Here is an 18,392-nt window from a genome sequence, read left to right as displayed (position 1 = left end):
GCTTAGTCTTTTAATAGAAGACGAAGAAGAGTTGGTTACGTTCTTTCCTTACCTAACTCTTGCCCACAGTCTCATTAGTAATTACAAGTTGTACATAGTATCAAGTACTGTATGACTTACGTCTCACATGCTCCGGTGAGAGAACAGCCTCCGAAGTACGCTTCATGGAAGCTCCCAACGTTAAAGACGAGCTCCGGAAGGTCATGCAAACAGGATCATTAAAGGAAACGGTGCTCCCTGAAGCTGAAGCGGTAGGGACGCTCCCTGAAGGCGAAACTGTTTCACTGGATGCTCCAGGTGTATCTACAATTAAAAATCGAAGACGTGATAAGGCAAATTCGTGAATTTTACATGCTTTATAAAATAAAAAGTCAAACCTATTTGGTGAATACTATATATATTTGGTGAATACTAGGGTTATCAATAATAATAATAATAATAATAATAATAATAATAATAATAATAATAATAATAATAATAATAATAATAATAATAATAACAGTAATACCAAATAAATAAATACATATTTATATGCACATGTTGTAAACAGGAGAACTTAGCAATATTTCGCCCATGACCTTGAACAAAGAGTTGAGAAAAGAACTCATAAAATTCTTCGTGTGGAGTACTGTACTGTATTGGTCAGGAACATGGACATTAAGCAAAAATGATGAAAAACAACTGGAAGCTTTCGAAATGTAGGTGTGGAGAAGAATGGAAAGAATTTGCTGGGTGGAGCGGAAAACGGATGAGAGAGTGATAGAAATAAATATTATTAAGAAGAAGAAGAAAAACTGGTTGGGATATTGGTTAAGAAGGAACTGTATCATGAGGGACGTCCTGGAGGATATGGTGGAAGGGAAGAGAGGGAGAGGGCGAAGGAGACTACAATTAATGGACGATATCAAAATCGTAGGTGATAAAGAAGAGGTTAGCGGAAGACCGTGGAGCATGGATGCTTCTCAGTTACGGCAAGTGACCTGCCATTAATGGCAGAATACCGATGACGATGATGATGATCATCATCGCCCATTTCTATTGCCTTCATCAGGTAGGTGAAACACAAAGCGTAAAAATGTTACAGTTCAATAGTAAAGACAATAAGGATGTAAGCAGCTGTTAACAGAAAGAAAAGGGAACCAAACGACTGAGCTCCTTATTCCTAAATCACTTTGTGTTTCGATATATTGCATATTATTATTAATATTAATTTCAGTACAGATTACCACAAAGATTTACTGATCTGGTGACATGTATTATATCGTCAGACCTCAACATTGAGAATAATTCTCTGACGTTAAATGCTATATTACAACCAGAATTATGATAATCTACTATCACTGTACTGCTACAGATATTATACTCTCATCTTCGCAAGAAATAAAAACTTTATTATACAATCTTTCTTTTCATCCAGTTTGGTAAAAGTGACTAAGTTAGCATTAGTGGTGGGCACAAAAAAACATTTTTCGGTTTTCGGATTTTAGGAGAACCGAAACTGGTATTTGAAAGTTTTCAAAACGGTGTTTCGCCGAAACCACTTTTGGTCTTCTCCCAAACCGGTTCGGTTTACACCGAATCCGGTTTTCGATTTTCTTCAAAGCCGGTTTTCGATTTTCTCCAAAACCAATTCGGTTTCTCATCAAATCCGGTTTTCGTTTTCTTCAACCGGTTCAGTTTTTCATCGAAACCGGATTCAGTCTTCTCAAAACTGGTTCTACTTCTGACCAGAATACTGTTTCGTTGTTCTCCGGAGAAAACCGGAAACTGTTTCTGTGAAAAATCGAACTAGTTTTGGAGAAAACCGAAAACAGTTTCGGTGAAAAACCTAACCGGTTTTGGAGAAAACCGAAATATCGGTTTTTCATATTTCGGTTTTCCCAGAAACCGATTTTGCCCATCCCTACTTAGCATCACTGATATTTTATCCTTTTACTATTTTGGGAACCGATTGACATCGAGTGTGGAAAATACTCATTTGTGTGCGTGTGCAGAACGAAGCCCTATCTATACAAATATGAGAATTGTCTTTTGCGTATTGTCTTACGGTCCCAAACCTAGCACGGCACTTGCCTTTGCCTTGTAAGGATTAAATCTCGCTTCTGATTGGACAGTGCATCTCGAATAACCAATCACAAGCTTTTTTGCTTTTGAGCATGCTTTTCAACTGTCAATTGTCCGGACTGTTTGTGTGACGACCTGGAAGCAGACAGACCGAGAATAATTGAAGTGCCACCAATTGTGAGAAATTCACATGTTAATTCGTAAAATGTTACGATCTAATTGCTTGTGTGATAACATGACACTGTTAGGTACGTATTAAGGAGTCCAAAATCGACGTATTTACCGGAAGTCAATTCGTAAAACCGAAGTAAGGAAGTATTGACAACATACTAATTAGTGTTGTCATGTACAGTGAATAAAAAAAAAAAAAAAAAAAAAAAAAAAATAGCGCGCAGTGCATAAATAGCCAATAAAATTAACAAATATGCGTAGTTAAAATATAGGATACGGCCTCAAGTATATGTATCTTATAGTCTAACAGGTTCATTTATTTTTTGTGTATGAATATTTCTGTTAGATCAAATTTACTCATGAAAGCTACTGTTAAAAGAAAATGTGTAATGTAACTCTAACAAACGTTTGGAAATATGACAATTTAAATCATAAATTATGTTCTATAGCTCAGTTTAATCAAGTTATAGTTAGTTAAAAACCTAGCGCGAGAAATTAACCCATTCATCCTGACGTGCGCCACCGGTGGTACACGATCTTTATTCGTGGCTGTAAGTTGCCTTTGGGTTTTTAGTCACAAAAGTAGAACAGTGTTATGGACTTTCTATGTTATTGCACTGTGGTAAGTGTATATTTTGAAATGAAATGAAATCTTTGAGTTTTACGTCCCACAATTATGCGTGTTAGGTTAAAGAAGAAGGTGATGATGAAAAATGAATGAAATGGTGGAATGAAGAAAGTGGGAGGAAACGGGAGAACCCCGAGAAAACCCAAGAGCACGGTGTAAATGTATATTTTGAATACGCTGAAGGAATAATGGCATGCGCCACCGGTGGCTCACGTCGGGATTTTCGAAAGGCATAGCTTCTTCATTATTGTCAGATGTCGGACTGAACGTGTTACATATTTTCTAATGAAAATAGTAAGTAATAAAGAAAATAAGTAAGTAAGTAACAAAGCAAGAAAGAAAAAAAAGCAAGAAAAAAGCAAGCAAGAAAGCAAGAAAAAGAAAGAAAAAAAGAAAGGAAAGCAAAAGAGAGAGAAACCTAAATAGGTGATTTGTTATCGATAGCCCAGACGTGACCAAACACGTTGCTACCAATCGTCATTCAAATCTTCTCCCAAGTTAGTTTGACAATTAGCAATGCATGTTATGTTACCATAGTATGAGAGATGATTGAGAGTAGCATATAAAGTGTCTGTGTTCTGTTGTAAAGATTAGTTCCATTTCACTTGTCTTCTCAAACCAACGACAGCAGCACACTAAATGTAGTAAGTATAGTACTTTCTGTTTCCATGATTTGTTACTGAACCTTCCTGTTAACAACCTTCTTAGTAAATTGTTTAGGTCTTCAGCTTTCCCGTCGGTATTTTGTATGTCCTTCAAGTATGTACAGTCAGCGACAAAAGTTCTTTCCGTTTGGTAAAATTTATTTTAGAAATAACGGTAGCATGGCTGGAACCGTACAGAAAATTACACTCTTTTTAGTTTACTGAAAACTGTACTCAAATTGTCTTTGTATTCTGAAGATCTTTACGGGACTGATTGCATCAAACGGAAAGAACTTTTGTTGCTGACTGTACATGGACATGGATGTGTGGAATCTCCTTTAGCGCTTTTTATTTTTCTCTCTTTTATCCACAGGATACAGCAAGAAAGAAACCTAGTAGACGTTTGTCCATGAATGTGTTAGTGATTTTCATTATTTTATAATACTGTTTTCGTATGAAATGTACACAATTTAAATCTAACGTTAATTTCAGTGACGTGCAGTCCACCCGCACAAACCCAGCAGCCAGCAGTACCTGGATACTGCTTGATTAAAAGAAATTAAATATTGTGTTGAAAATATATATATTTCTTTTTATTTTTATGCTTGTAAAAATTACGATTATAAATACATGATTACACTTTTTGTTTATTTAATAATGAAAATATGAAACATTTCTAAAACTGGTTTGTACCTTACGACTGGTTCGAATGTACATGTCTGTGCCGTAGCAAGTCATAGCCACTGATGCAGCCATATATTACTTACTAGAGACCATATAGGGGACCGCGGTGCTCAGTGGTAATGTTCACCTCTGGTCCATGGGGTCTGGTTCAATCCCAGCTCGCGCCAAGTGAACATTGTGGTGGACAAACCCCGTGTACGTGGTTTTTCTCATGGTTGTTCCGTTTTCTCACGATATCTTCATTCCACCATTTCATTCATTTCTTATCATCACCGTCTCCTTTATCCTAGCCGGCATAACCGTGAGACGAAAAACTTAAAAGATTAAATTTAATTTTCTCGGACACCATATGCACACACTGGTCGTTGCTATGACAACCTACTTCAACATAGCTTTTAACCAATGTGAGAAGCCTTGAGAGCGGAGCACGGGCAAGTCTGAAGCATCCTTTCTCCATGAAGACAAGTCTGTAACCAAGCATCCTGTTGAATGAATAGGCTAACACTGCTTTGTAGTGTGTGCTTTTGGCCGTACTCCCTCCCTCCCTCTCTCTCTTATATTGTGTTTGTGTGTTAGGTTAGGATTTAGATTTCTGGGCTTTCGGCATCTAAGGCCATTTAGCCCGTCACGTATGAGGGATAACGTCCCTCGGCGAGCACACTATCCGGAGAAAGGGAAGCAAGGAAGCGGCCTTGGACCTATAAGTTAGGTATCACCCCGGCATTTGCCTGGTGGAAATGAGGAAAACCCAGGAAGACCACATTCAGGATGTCTGGCCTGAAAGAGGTTTTTACACTTTTTCGACTGACTGCTCCCACCGGGAATCGAACCCGGGACGTGCGGCTGTAGCATGATGATGATTAGAGGGAGGCAAAGAATGAAGGAAAATAAAAAAAATAAAAAAAAAAGAAAATCAAATGCCCAACATTTGAAAAACATGAAATCATCTTAAGAGACATATTTGATATATTTGTTAAAAACATATCACCTGTAGATTAACACAATTACTTCAATAATATAAGCTTATGATTAACAATTGGCGTTGCTAATATATACTGTACCTCAAGGATGCACTCACACTTGGGAGTTTATCTTTTCCCTTCATAAAAAAATGAATAAAATAAAAAGCTTCCTAACTCGACATACATTTCTACACACATCAATACCATACAAAGCCAGAACAAAATACGTTAAAGACAATTAATTTTATTCATTGTTAACAAATATCTGATTTACTATCTTTGAAGATATATTTCAATTCAGTGGAGTCCTGCCATATTTAAATCATGGGTCTAAAAATGTTTAGAAAGTACATCGAGGGCTGAAACATAACTGACACTTTTCTATGTTATTGCTTGTTATAGCTAAACGGTTAGCGTTCTCGCATTTGGCGCAGGAAACAGGGTTCGAGTCCTGGTGGATGTCATGCGATTCGGATCCCACTATAAGCAGGGGATGTTAAAACAAAACATACCAAAATCTTCTACATTATTATTATTACTATTCTTAGGGCATACAAAAAATTAATCAAGCTGCTTTCTACTTATATTCTAGGTAAGTGTTATCTAGACTTGACTAACTAACTAACTAACTAACTCTATGGCTTATGGAACCCGGAGGTTCAGTGCCGCGTTCACAAAAGCTCTCCACTGACTTCTATCCTTAGCTAATTGCGTCCAGTTTCTACTTTGTATTCCTATCTCTGCGAGATCCATCTTAATATTGTCCTCCCATCTGCGCCTAGGTCTTCCTAATGGTCGTTTTCCTATGGGTCTACCAGTCAAGACTTTGAAAGCGTTTCTACTTTCTTCCATTCTAGCTACATGACCTGCCCACCTAAGCCTCCTAGACTTCACGACCCTAACAATGTTGGGTAAACCGTATAAACTATGTAGTTCCTCGTTATGAAGCTTCCGCCATTCCCCATTCTCGTTCCTCTTGGGTCCGAATATTCTTCTCAGGATCCTGTTCTCAAATACTTTCAGTTTATGTTCTTCCCTCAGAGTAAGTGACCATGTTTCACAACCATACAGAACAACAGGCATAATTATCGTTTTATATATTTTAAGCTTCAAATTCCTCGACAGAATTCGCGACGACAAGAGATTTTGAACCGAATAGTAACACGAATTCCCTGCTTTTAGTCGACATTTAATTTCTTCGTGAATATGATTTTCGTCTGTTAATATTGATCCTAAATATTTGAAAGTATCCACTTTATCAAAAGCATTATTTAATATTTTAACGCCTCCACAATTTGCTGTATTATGGTCCCGACGCACTTCCATGTATTTAGTTTTCTCTGCATTTACTTCTAGACCCATGTCCCTGCAAGCGTTTAATAAGATCTCTGCATTTATTTCTACTGTTCTCCTATCATCCCCTATTAAATTTACATCATCAGCATATATCTAGACTTGACGCACTCTTTAAAAAAAATGTTATTTGTATAGGGTACGTAGCTTCTATGAAAAAGTCACTGCTATAATGGAGAACGGAGAATAGAAGTCAGTAAAATTTGTTGGTACATAAACGTTTAATTTGGTGATTGATGCATTGTTTCTATCGAAAAGTATTCAGAATATATGAAATATTATGTGTTGATTCCAAGAGTTAATGTAATAATTAATTGGGGTCGCTGAGATGAACAGTGACACTTCCGATCCCGTTTAAATCTAAATTCAGCCTCGCAACCTGGGGATGGGGAGGGGGAAATATATAAAAATTAGGGCCCCTATTGGCCCTATTGGCTGTTCTAGGTATATCTGTGATTATCTATTTTAATAATTAAGATAGAAATGTGAAAATTTACCACAATATACTTGAATGTATTTTAGAAAAAGTCAGAAAATTTCAGCTTTAACGTTCTATTGTGTGTGTAAAAGGAAAATGAAAAAAGAAAAAAAAAAGAGAGAGAGAGATCAAAATGACCCCGACGGCGCTTCTAGTGTTAAAAAAATATTCTAGAACATCTAATTTATTGAATCATTTAGTTTAGGTCCTGTAGTTTCCTATCCTAGCCTCAATATTTTCCCCTTATATCTTTGGTACCTCATAACTCACAAAAGAGGAATTTTGAAACCTAAGTTTAACGAAATACAATTTTATATAATGGATATAAATAACCACTTCTCCAAGCTTGCTACCTGATAATTGGTCATTAATTTTGAGGCTAGCATTTATGTCCTCCTCTTAACAAAACCTTGGCTTTGGTCCTGTAAATAACGTAAGTTAGTACGTTCACTTTTATTACACTTACCTCGCGGTGAGTTATTCGAGTGCATTTGGTGAAATCTACGTTTAGTAGACATAGCTGACTCTGAAGACGACTCCTTTTCTCTACCACTGGTGCTAACGCCAACACACGACAAATCAGAGGCTCCAGGCATAACTAATAATTAAGAATATAAAAGTAATTAGATAGAATACATGCATTTTGCATTAGGCTTACTTACGTTTGTCTCTTTATAGAATAAACTAACAAACTATAGTCCGCGTCACCCGAATTGGCGTGTAGCATCAGCCAATAAGCTCGCACTGCGCTGTTACTAAACCTTCAGGGGATAATCGAATCATTCATAATTGATTTTGTTCGTATTTGTGGACAATTATTAATGATTACATTCCTCTCTGCAGGTTTGGTAACAGCGCACTGCGAGTTTATTGGCTGATGTCATACGCCGATTCGGGTGACGCGAACTATAAAGAAAATGCAAAACTCTTTCACAAATCCCATGAATCATCATTACTATTTTCAAAATCAAATACGTCTATTTGAACACTGTTAAAAAACAAAACATTTTACACTATTCAGCAATTTAGTTCGCAGGGTGAAGTTTAGCGCCCCATTCAGCATCAAAGCTATACAGGGTGTCCCAAAAGTAATTGTGATAAATGAAACCACGGATTCCTGGCACAAAAGCAAGAAGAAAAGTGTATATGACAGTCCGGAAGTGGAGAAGGGCGGAGCTAGACAGTTCCGAATGTGGGGGAAAGGGACTTTACACCTGCCTACCGGAATAATGATAGGAGCTAGGAAGGGGGTTCAGAAATACATAAAAATTATATTGGCTTGACCTGTTAAACACATATTACATAACTGCACCAGAGATTTTCCATATGTCATTTAGGGATTCACTGAATGTCTGTACGGTAGGGGTAGTGAAACGGTGCAGGGAAGATGGAAATCATACAAAAAGAAATATTATCCACGATGATGACAAAATGGTGGTCAAAGCAAAGCGCGCCTACAATGGTTGTACTAACTTCAGGGATAGTGTGGGAATTAAAGAATATTTTACAGGAGAGGTGAAGTGTACTTCCGAGAAAATTAACATGGGGAATTCAAAACTTATGAAAAACATCTAGTTCTACAGAAAGGGATTTCTGAACCCCTTCCTAGCTCCTATCATTATTCCGGTAAGTAGGTGTGAAGTTCGTTTCCCCTCACGTTCGGAGCTATGTAGCTCCGTCCCTGTCCACTTCCAGAGTATATGTCATATGCACTTTTTTCTGGTTTCGGAGCCAGGAATCTGTGGTTCCATTTTTCGCCATTATTTTTGGGACATCCTGTATAAGAAGTGCATCTACAGCTTAATGTAGAACATGTTGTATTGTTTATTCGTCGTTATGATAATTTACATGAAGAAAAGTAATAAACTATTGTAGAGAACAATATAGTCATATTTGAGGGCCGACAATATGATGAACAGTGTTTCTTTCAGAAAACATGTGCCGGGCGTCGATCTAAAACTACGTATTAACAAAGCCCACAGCTCCTTGTCTTACATTTTTCTGAAGTGCATGCAACAAGACGTTCAATTCTAACTTATCTTCTCAAGGTTGGCATTACAGACACAAGGTACCACCTAATCTCTGAATATATATAAAGCAAAGCTTCAGTACGATCTTTAGAACACTTATAAGCAGCAGTATTAAAATGTTTATTTATTTATATTTTGAAATTATTTATCTCCCACTGCTGGTACTATTCTGGCACGTATTTACCTTATTTCCTCCGGGGGTGGGAGGCTGACTCCCAAAAACATGCCTGAAAGAAACACTGATGAAAAAAAACTATGGATATTAACAATCCGCATATCCTGTTGCACCATCCATACCCTTGTTATTTATATCCATTAGCAATAACAACTTTTAAAGGGTCACCCTTCAAGGGATGTACAAAATCCATATTCAGATTTTTTAAACCAATTTTACAGCAAGAAGCATAGGGGAAGAAAATTAAAGATAAAAAGTGGAATAGCAAAGAACCATGGTATTTCGCCAATTCAATGGGTGACGAAGATAGAAAGTGATGAGTATCGTTTTTTTTTTTTCTTTCTTCTGTTTTAGATGTCTTATCATAACACTCTTTCCTGTTCACATCTCATTACCCTACAAAAGTTTGCCATTTTATACTACTGTTATAATGTTTATTGAAACTGACCTTAAAGGCTTCAAATGGTTGGGTGTAAAATATTTGCGGTATTTGTATCAAAAATACAACCTTTGAGATTATCAGTTTGAACCCCATCTTTACAGTTATTGACTTTTTTCTTTTTTATAGCATTTTATTAAACTAACAACAAGAATGTGATGTGTGTGACTTGATCACTTCTTTCTGTTTAAATATCTTGAATGTATGTGTGACACTAACAAAAACAATGCTTCCAAATGACACAGCAAGATAAGTAGAATTTGTGTGCGACGTCAACAGAAATGAAAAGCTTTCTTTGAGTTATTCCCAATAGGTTCCTCTAAACCAAATATACTAAAATAAACTTAAAAGGGAATTTTCTACAATATATATTGAACGTATTTTTCTAGAAACATACAACAAATTACCAAAACAAATATGTGAAATTGTGTATAGTAAAAAAAGTTTTAAAAACTTTTAGTGAATGATCAATTTTACGTTTCACTGAATCATATTTAAAAAGAAAAATGTAGTTCATCAAAAAATATTAGAAAATATACGTTATATTTGTGTTATTAGCTGATATTTCTTTACACAAATAAAAGTATAGTATGTCAAAGATGTGAGTTAACATATAGATATTAATGAAAGAGGAAACAACCGATTTTTTAACACACCATGTCCTCTATAGATGTGAATTCAATAACGTGCAAAGAGTAAAAAAGTGACTGACCGGATCGAGACTCGAACCCGGGACCTCCGGTATACCGTGCCGATGCGTTAACCACTATGCCACTGGGCGGCGTAGTGGTTAACGCATCGGCACAATATGCCGGAGGTCCCGGGTTCGAGTCTCGATCCGGTCAGTCACTTTTTTACTCTTTGCACGTTACATGTGTTAACACTTTCTTCTAACGCTAGTAAACAGGAGTATAGTTGCTAGCAAAAATGACACAGATTTATAATAAATGCCACTCATTCTAGCTTTGGAACTTCTTGTATACAATAACAGACAAATTTTGACCAAAGCATATATTAACTAATAAATAATAGCGTTACAGTTTCGGCAAATTAACTTTGCCTTCATCAGATAATGTGTCTGATGAAGGCAAAGTTAATTTGCCGAAACTGTAACGCTATTATTTATTAGTTAATATATGCTTTGGTCAAAATTTGTCTGTTATTTTATTTATAATAAAACAGAAACAAACAACTGCAGGTAGTTGCGTATATAGTAACTGAAACACTTGTGAGATTCATCTTGTCATGATTCGTTATAAAATTAGCATGTCATTTCTAGGGTAAAAAAAAAGTTAAAATTTTCTCCCAAAAATCATCATGAACATATGACAAAAGTAATATACAAAAACACTGCTTTGGAAATACAAAAATGATATAACTCTACAAGTACGTATGACTAATCAAAATAGGAAAAACATAAAATATTACAGGTGAATATGTATTTTTAACCTCTTGCGTTCCAGGTTCATTTTCCTATGTGCGTGCTGTAATATCATATTTTCATTTACTATTAAAAGACGGTCCAGACCGTTCTATAGAGCAGAGTTATTGTATACAGTTCAATGAATATAATTTTTTGTACAATCGTACATGCCCCACCCCCCATATATATATACGCGAGGAGACCATTCACATTACCGATAAAAAATGCATTGTTGAACATCTGGGCTGAGAAAGGGAAATTTTGATGTTCTGAAGGTATTTCTACGCTGCTTCATGTTTCACTGACCGGAATGAGTCAAGTGCTGTCACCTGAGGAGAAACAGCAGAACTAATTCGTTCCTTGCATCAGCTAAAAAATCATGACCTCCAAGATTAATACGACTAAGGATACATTTTCATGACATCCGCATGGATATCACTGGTATTTTGGAACGGAGTATTTTATGACATCCACATGGAGGTCAGTGGAACGCAAGGTGTTAAAGGTTGATTTTACAGTAATAAATTATCGGAATATGAGAGTTTTATTCATTTTTTTTTCAATTTTACTAAGCTTCATACTAAGTTTGTAATAAAAACCTAACATCTTACTTGTGATATATGCACTATTATTAGTTGTTATAGTAAAAGTAATAGTAGTAGTAGTAATAATAATTACTATTGAAAGGAGTCGAACTCATATCCTCTTTTCATTATACCTTTTTCAAAACTATTTCAATAATCAAAACAGAGGTTTATGAAAGAAATTCACGTTTAGTAACGCTACAAATAAAACAAAGAATCAAGACAAGCAGTCGTACTTCAGTAACCTTTGAAACTGATATACGCACACAGAAATTCTTTCTTTCGCTTCTCAAGGAAGTATCACAAACAGTTTCCATGTGAGACAAACATATTTCTTTGGCATTTACTGTGAAGTGTTTTCACTTTCATTATGCGTTCATCACACCTTTGTTTTGGCCAGGGTTCTCGCAAAAATCCACACCAATGTAAGCGCCTAGCTTCACCATTATCACGGACACCATGAAGTCTTCGAATACGAGTTATTTTTACTTCATACGATATTTCTGTATAAAAGCTATGATACAAACGAAAAGCACACGACCAGTGCATATTGTTAGTAGACCACAAAGATTAATGCTATTAAATCTTATCACATAAAATGTGCACTTCACATGAAAAAAAGAACAGAATAAATAATAAAAAAAAAAAAAAAGAAACGTAAGTAGGCGCCTGGGATTATATCGTACCCCCTCAGGTACCTTAGGACGTTTTCACAGATTAAAGACTCTGCGAATAACGACGTATTTGACAGTGGAATATTTCTTTTATTTTACTAATGTACTGAATGTTACAACTGTGTAGACAACCGTGCATTGAAGAAAATCATGAAAGCAACTACCTAAGGGTATACTGTACCTTCCACGCGTCCATACCATTTTTAAATCTCCTTTTCTATCTCCAAAACAAGGATAATTTACTGAAGGTTAAAAATCAAAATTTGTGATTTTCTCAACAGATATAACGATTTTGTTTATATTTCAGTTTTCAATATTTCATTAACAACCCTATACTGTCGTGTAAGTCATAATTCTCATTTAAAAAATCTACGTGGGTAGTTCACTTTTCATAGCGACTTTTTTTTTTTTTTTTTTTGCATAATTATCACAAAAACGACTCAAGTGATTTTGTTCGTATCGCATAAATAAATATTCATTAATAACTTGACAATATGGCATAACTAATTTATCCTGGGAAAATCAAGAAGGGGTCGCTTATTCTTGGGATAATTTTCTCTTCGGAAGATTTTTCCAAAAAAAGCTCAAGCGATGTTCTGCATATTTCATAAATGCATGTTTCATTACCCATTGTCCAATCTTTACTTTAGTAGACTTAAATTCGATTTAAACTACTGGCTGAGCAAAACAACACTTTTATTGTAAGAATTATTAATGTGTAACAGTTTCGTAAACGATCCATTTGGCTTTATCAGACACTATGATTACACAAGTAATGACAAATATAAGAGGCAACGAAACAATCCCTGAATGCTGATTGGCTACCATAGGCTACTTCAGCCAATCAATTTCAATCACAAAACCAGAATATAAAACAGAAACAAAAATCTCTAATTCACTTTCCCTTCCTGTTGACCCCATGTACGTGTACAGACACAGCTATATACCTAAATTTACAAAATAACCTTCACAAATAATTCTTAAATATGAATGCTAAATAAATAGTATAGAATAAATAAATAAATAATACCACAATTTAAAAAATAACTTGCACAATTAACATATTCAATCTTTAAGGCTCCTTAACACTTTATTCCACTGTTCATCAATTTTAAGTCCTGAATTCCAGGATTTGGGATTTTTGGATTTCCGGGCTTTCAGCATCGATGACCATTTAGCCCGTCACGTATGAGGGATGACGTCATGGAAAACAATGGTAAAACTCGTTGGTAAATTGAATTTCTGAACCTCCTGTTTGGACCAGTACAAGAATTTTTAGTGTTGGAGAAAATGCAAACAAAAGAATGCAGTTTCAACTGGTTTTCAGTTATTCAGACGGAGTCATAAGAAACACTGACATAAAAGCATATTCAATATAATAATATAAATGTCGTCACCATTTTTCAATCATTTGTAGAAAAATATTTTAAAATACATGAGGAATGGGTTTAAATTCCAAATAAACACTGATATTTATTTATTTATTTTTAATGTAGTAATGTCTTTCTTTTTAAAAAAAAATCTACTAACCAGGATTAATTGGCTGGTTTGCAAATAAGTTTTGAGCAGCTTGCGGATCTTCAATGCTCTGACTTTCAATATTAGCGTCCTGTTTGGCACTTGTTCCGGGAATTCCAAGAAGATCAGGAACGCATTCTACAGTACGAGGATCGGGAGCAGGTCGGCAAACAGCCGCTGAAAAAGTAAGGCAAATAAAATAATACTTTAATCGCTTCTACAGGATGGACAAGCATAGAATTTCAAACATCACTATGCTATTTATAATACAAAAATATGTCAGTCCGTGAGTATCGATAATTCCAAATAGCACGCAGTTAAGCTAATGGATGTCACTACCTGAGATACCTGATTCCTGATGCCAATAGATGTCGCTAGCGTGCACCCAATTTGCAGGTTTAAAACTACTTTGACGATTTAATTGAAACTTAAACTATATTGCTTCACTTTAGTTATTTTAAAACTGATAATGATCATACTGAACATAAATGTGCTTTGATACTAATTATTAGGACATATGAAGAATGACAGAAAAGCTCGACAGAATTCACATAAATAAATAATCTATTCGAGCAGAATAAAGACTTTTCGGGACCAGTCAAGGCAGCCATCTTTGCTGCAACTGCCGCTAGCGCTTGCGGTGGCTTGTTTCTGAACTGATGTACTACGTAAGTCACAACTTGGTGTATTTTGCTACAAAACACCAAAACCATGTCTGTAAGATAAATGAATACATCAATATGAGTTTCCAAAGTTGTAAAGTCCTTTTTGATACACTCCCGTAGATTCAATTTATTCCAAACCATAGTAAACAATAAAACAGACAATTAGTTGAAGACTATTTCTTCTGTGGTGGTTCATCGTCAGGTTTCAGGGTTAAAGATATATATTTTTTTTTCTTTTCTTCCAGGTTACACAACTTCTTATAGGTTACAGGTTACCACTGAGTCCCTAAATAGTACCTACGTTCTTATAATTGAATCAACGAATAATTACGTGTATAAGTAGGATTCTTACCTAACTCCGTAATACAGGGTTTATTCGTAAAGTAATGAGACTGGGTATAGTTAAAAGAATTTATTGATCCGATCAGTACATACTGTTAAAATTCTTCAAAATAGTCTCCTTGGGCGTCGATACACCAATGCCAACACGATTCCAACGCTGCCAAGGCTTCCTGGAAGTCAGCTGTCGTAACCTCTTTAAGAGAGACTGTTACAGCCCATTGGATGGCAGGAACATCGTCCAAACGGTGAACTTTCAGGGTTCTCTTGAGCATTGAGAACAGAAACAAGTCTGGTGGGCTCACATCGGTGCTGTACGGTGGATGCAAGGTTAAAACTCACATCCGGGCCAGGTAGGCGGTCACGACGAACGTGGTGCGGGCTGGAGCGTTGTCACTGGTAGAGTTTCCAGAGTTGTAGAAAATGGTGTTTCACGTTTCGTGCCGTGACAAAAACTCAAAAATAGCTTTTGCGCCACGCGTGACCCTCACTGTAGCAGAGTTTGGACACGATTGTCGCCCGATGCGTTGCTTAGCTTAAATTTCCCACCACAAATTTCCCCGCCTGGAAGCGCGCTGCTGGTGACCGGAGCGCCGCGCGGAGGCCAGTTTCATTACTTGACAGACAAACCCTGTATTCTGTTTTATATTATTTTTCCACCCTTTTGATCTACCTAAAGGTCTCTTTCCCCACATGATTTCCAAAGAGAACTCCCCAAGGATGTGTTTCACATACTGATTACTGAAACTACGATTGAGCAGCAGCCTGTTGTATTCTCAAAGAAAAAATCAAGAAAAATATGAAACAATGAAAAACAGAAAAACAACAGACTTATACTTTATGGCACAAAACACTATCAATGGATTGATCAACTTAGTAAAAGATGTAATGGGTAAGAAATACGTTTGTATTCCGGACAAGCCATAGAAAGTCGACGGGTTGTGTAGAGATAAAGTTCCACATCCTTCAGACTTCTGCACCACGACCCGCTTACGCTCACCCGCAGATTTCCCATTTTACAAAGGCTGAATATGAATAAACCCTTGAGCCGCATTGGAACGAGGACACAAAAAACTTCTTGCTCTTACAGTGAATTGAACCTGAGCTGGCCACTTAGACAAACGCCTCACCAAGCACACCACCACGGCATTCATTGGAAGATGTCACTTATAATAGGAATTTTAGGAACTAATATTTTTCAACGTCCTTCTCATACTGGAATATATTACATTTATTAATTTATTTCCCCTTGTATTACGTGATGACTAGACATCGGATTTTTAGGCACTTAAAATTCATTAAATATGCATGAAACTACGCTGTTAAATGTATTAAAATATGCACTAACAATGTAATAAAAAAGAACGTTTTCAAACATGCAGCAAGTTGTGACAAAGTCTTGAAGGCGAAAATGTAATTTACCCTTTACAGACTTCTCTTCAGAATTTATCTTTATGACAGTTTATATATTCGTAACTTTTTACAAAACACAATTTATGAGACTAAAATAATCATAGTGATATGAGAACACGATCTTTGGTTTTTCTTAGCATTTGTATTTTAGACTGCATTTACTTTACACGAAATAATACGAGCCTCACTTTTCTACACGTTTCCACCGAATAAATAATAATAATAATAAAAAAAAAGTTTTAAGGATTTACTCCTTTCCGTAATTAGGCTTACAATATATCACAAGATGCTTCTCTTCATTTTCTGGTGTCAGTTTGTGACATTTGTAGCCACAAAATGACCTGTTAGCATCAACATATGTTATTGGATAACATTTATAGAGAGGAGCAAGTTTAGTATCTATATTTTCCGGCAAGTTGAAATTGAACCCTTGAAGATATTTTCCTATGTCTTCAATTGTAGTTGGAGTTTCTGGCAGTAACATCCTCTCTCTCTCTCTTATATTGTGTTTGTGTGTTAGGTTAGGATTTAGATTTCTGGGCTTTCGGCATCTAAGGCCATTTAGCCTGTCACGTATGAGGAATGACGTCACTCAGCGAGCACACTATCCGGGGAAAGGGAAGGAAGGAAGCGGCCTGGGACCTACAAGTTAGGTACCACCCCGGCATTTGCCTGGTGGGAATGAGGAAAACACAGGAAAACCTCATTCAGGGTGGCTGGCCTGAAAGAGGTTTTTACACTTTTTCGACTGACTGCTCCCACCGGGAATCGAACCCGGGACGTGCAGCTGTAGTATGATGATAGTTAGAGGGAGGCAAAGAATAAAAAAAAAGAGAAAAGAAAATCAAATGCCCAACATTTGAAAAACATGAAATCATCTTAAGAGACATATTTGATATATTTGTTAAAAACATATCAGTCGTAGATTAACACAATTACTTCAATAATATAAGCTTATGATTAACAATTGGCGTTGCTAATATACAAATGATGATCAGAAAAATGGAAACACCTGTAGTTGGCAACACGTCAGATGTATGGGTTGGCAGTGGTGTCGTGGCGCCCACAGCGCCGGACCGCTGGTGGTGGTGTGTTAGGTCGGTCTCCATACTACGTCAGGCGCAGTGTCCAGTGGCTGCAGCAGACGGAGGTAGGGTAAAATGGGAGACCTCTCAGATTTTCAAAGAGGGCAAATTGTTGGTGCGCGGTTATATGGAGTGGGTGTGACGGCAGTGGCTACTGTGTTAGGTGTGTCGCGTGGGACAGTGTCGAAGGTGATGACGGCCTACACAACACACGGGAAAACCACATCGGGGAAGCGGAACAGTGGGCGGAAGAAAATCATGAGTGACAGGTCACGCCGGGTATTAAAGCGCATTGTCATGCAGAACCGTCGTGCCACTGCGGAGCAAGTGACGGGGGAACTCAATCAGCACCTCCCCCACCCTGTTTCGACAATCACAGTCCGCCGCGAATTACATGACATGAACTTACGGGGTCGTGTTGCACGGGCCAAACCGCTCATCAGGGACCATAACGCTTTCGCACGCCCCAAATGGTGCCGCGACCATGCAACTTGGACCTTTGAGGACTGGAAACGTGTGATATGGTCGGATGAGTCATCCTTCACCCTATTCCCAACCACGGGCCGTGTTTATGTGTGGAGAACGCCCAAAGAAGCTTATGATCTGCAGTGTCTCCGCCCAACTGTGAAACATGGCGGCGGCTCGGTGATGCTGTGGGCCGCAATATCATGGTTATCATTGGGTCCTGTGGTCACACTTAGCGGACGAATCACTGCCAACGATTATGTCACAATTTTAGGAGACCACTTGCATCCTATGATCCGGATGTTGTTCCCGGACAATGACGCCATCTTCCAGGATGATAATGTACCCATTCACACAGCTGGCGTTGTTGCAGCGTGGTTTGAGGAACATCGGGATGAAGTTCAACACCTCCCCTGGCCTGCCCAATCCCCAGATCTCAACATAATTGAACATCTGTGGTCCGTATTGGAAACACGACTCCGGCGACAATTTCCACCTCCATCCTCTCTCACAGAACTGGCCGATGCCCTGCACGAGGATTGGTGTAAAATTCCACTTGCTACCATTCACGACCTCTATGCCTCCATCCCACGTCGCA

At 37.2% G+C, this 18,392-nt stretch overlaps 1 protein-coding gene across 2 annotated transcripts in view; it reads right to left on the bottom strand.

Annotated features, from left to right (window-relative positions):
* LOC145673884 (uncharacterized) overlaps nt 1-18,392 on the bottom strand; it is a 58,690-nt gene that overhangs the window by 29,397 nt on the left and 10,901 nt on the right. For both annotated transcript variants that reach the window (XM_081743672.1, XM_081743674.1), the window contains exons 5-7: nt 13,840-14,004; nt 7,451-7,582; nt 121-303 (exon numbers count right to left, since the gene is read on the bottom strand). In XM_081743672.1, the coding sequence (XP_081599798.1) occupies nt 121-303; nt 7,451-7,582; nt 13,840-14,004 (480 nt within the window). The remainder of the gene's footprint in view (nt 1-120; nt 304-7,450; nt 7,583-13,839; nt 14,005-18,392) is intronic.

This window comes from Thermobia domestica, chromosome 17 (genome assembly GCF_964235325.1).
Source record: "Thermobia domestica chromosome 17, izTheDome1.hap1.1, whole genome shotgun sequence".
Taxonomy (NCBI): Eukaryota; Metazoa; Arthropoda; class Insecta; order Zygentoma; family Lepismatidae; genus Thermobia; species Thermobia domestica.
This window is presented reverse-complemented; position numbering and strand designations above follow the sequence as displayed.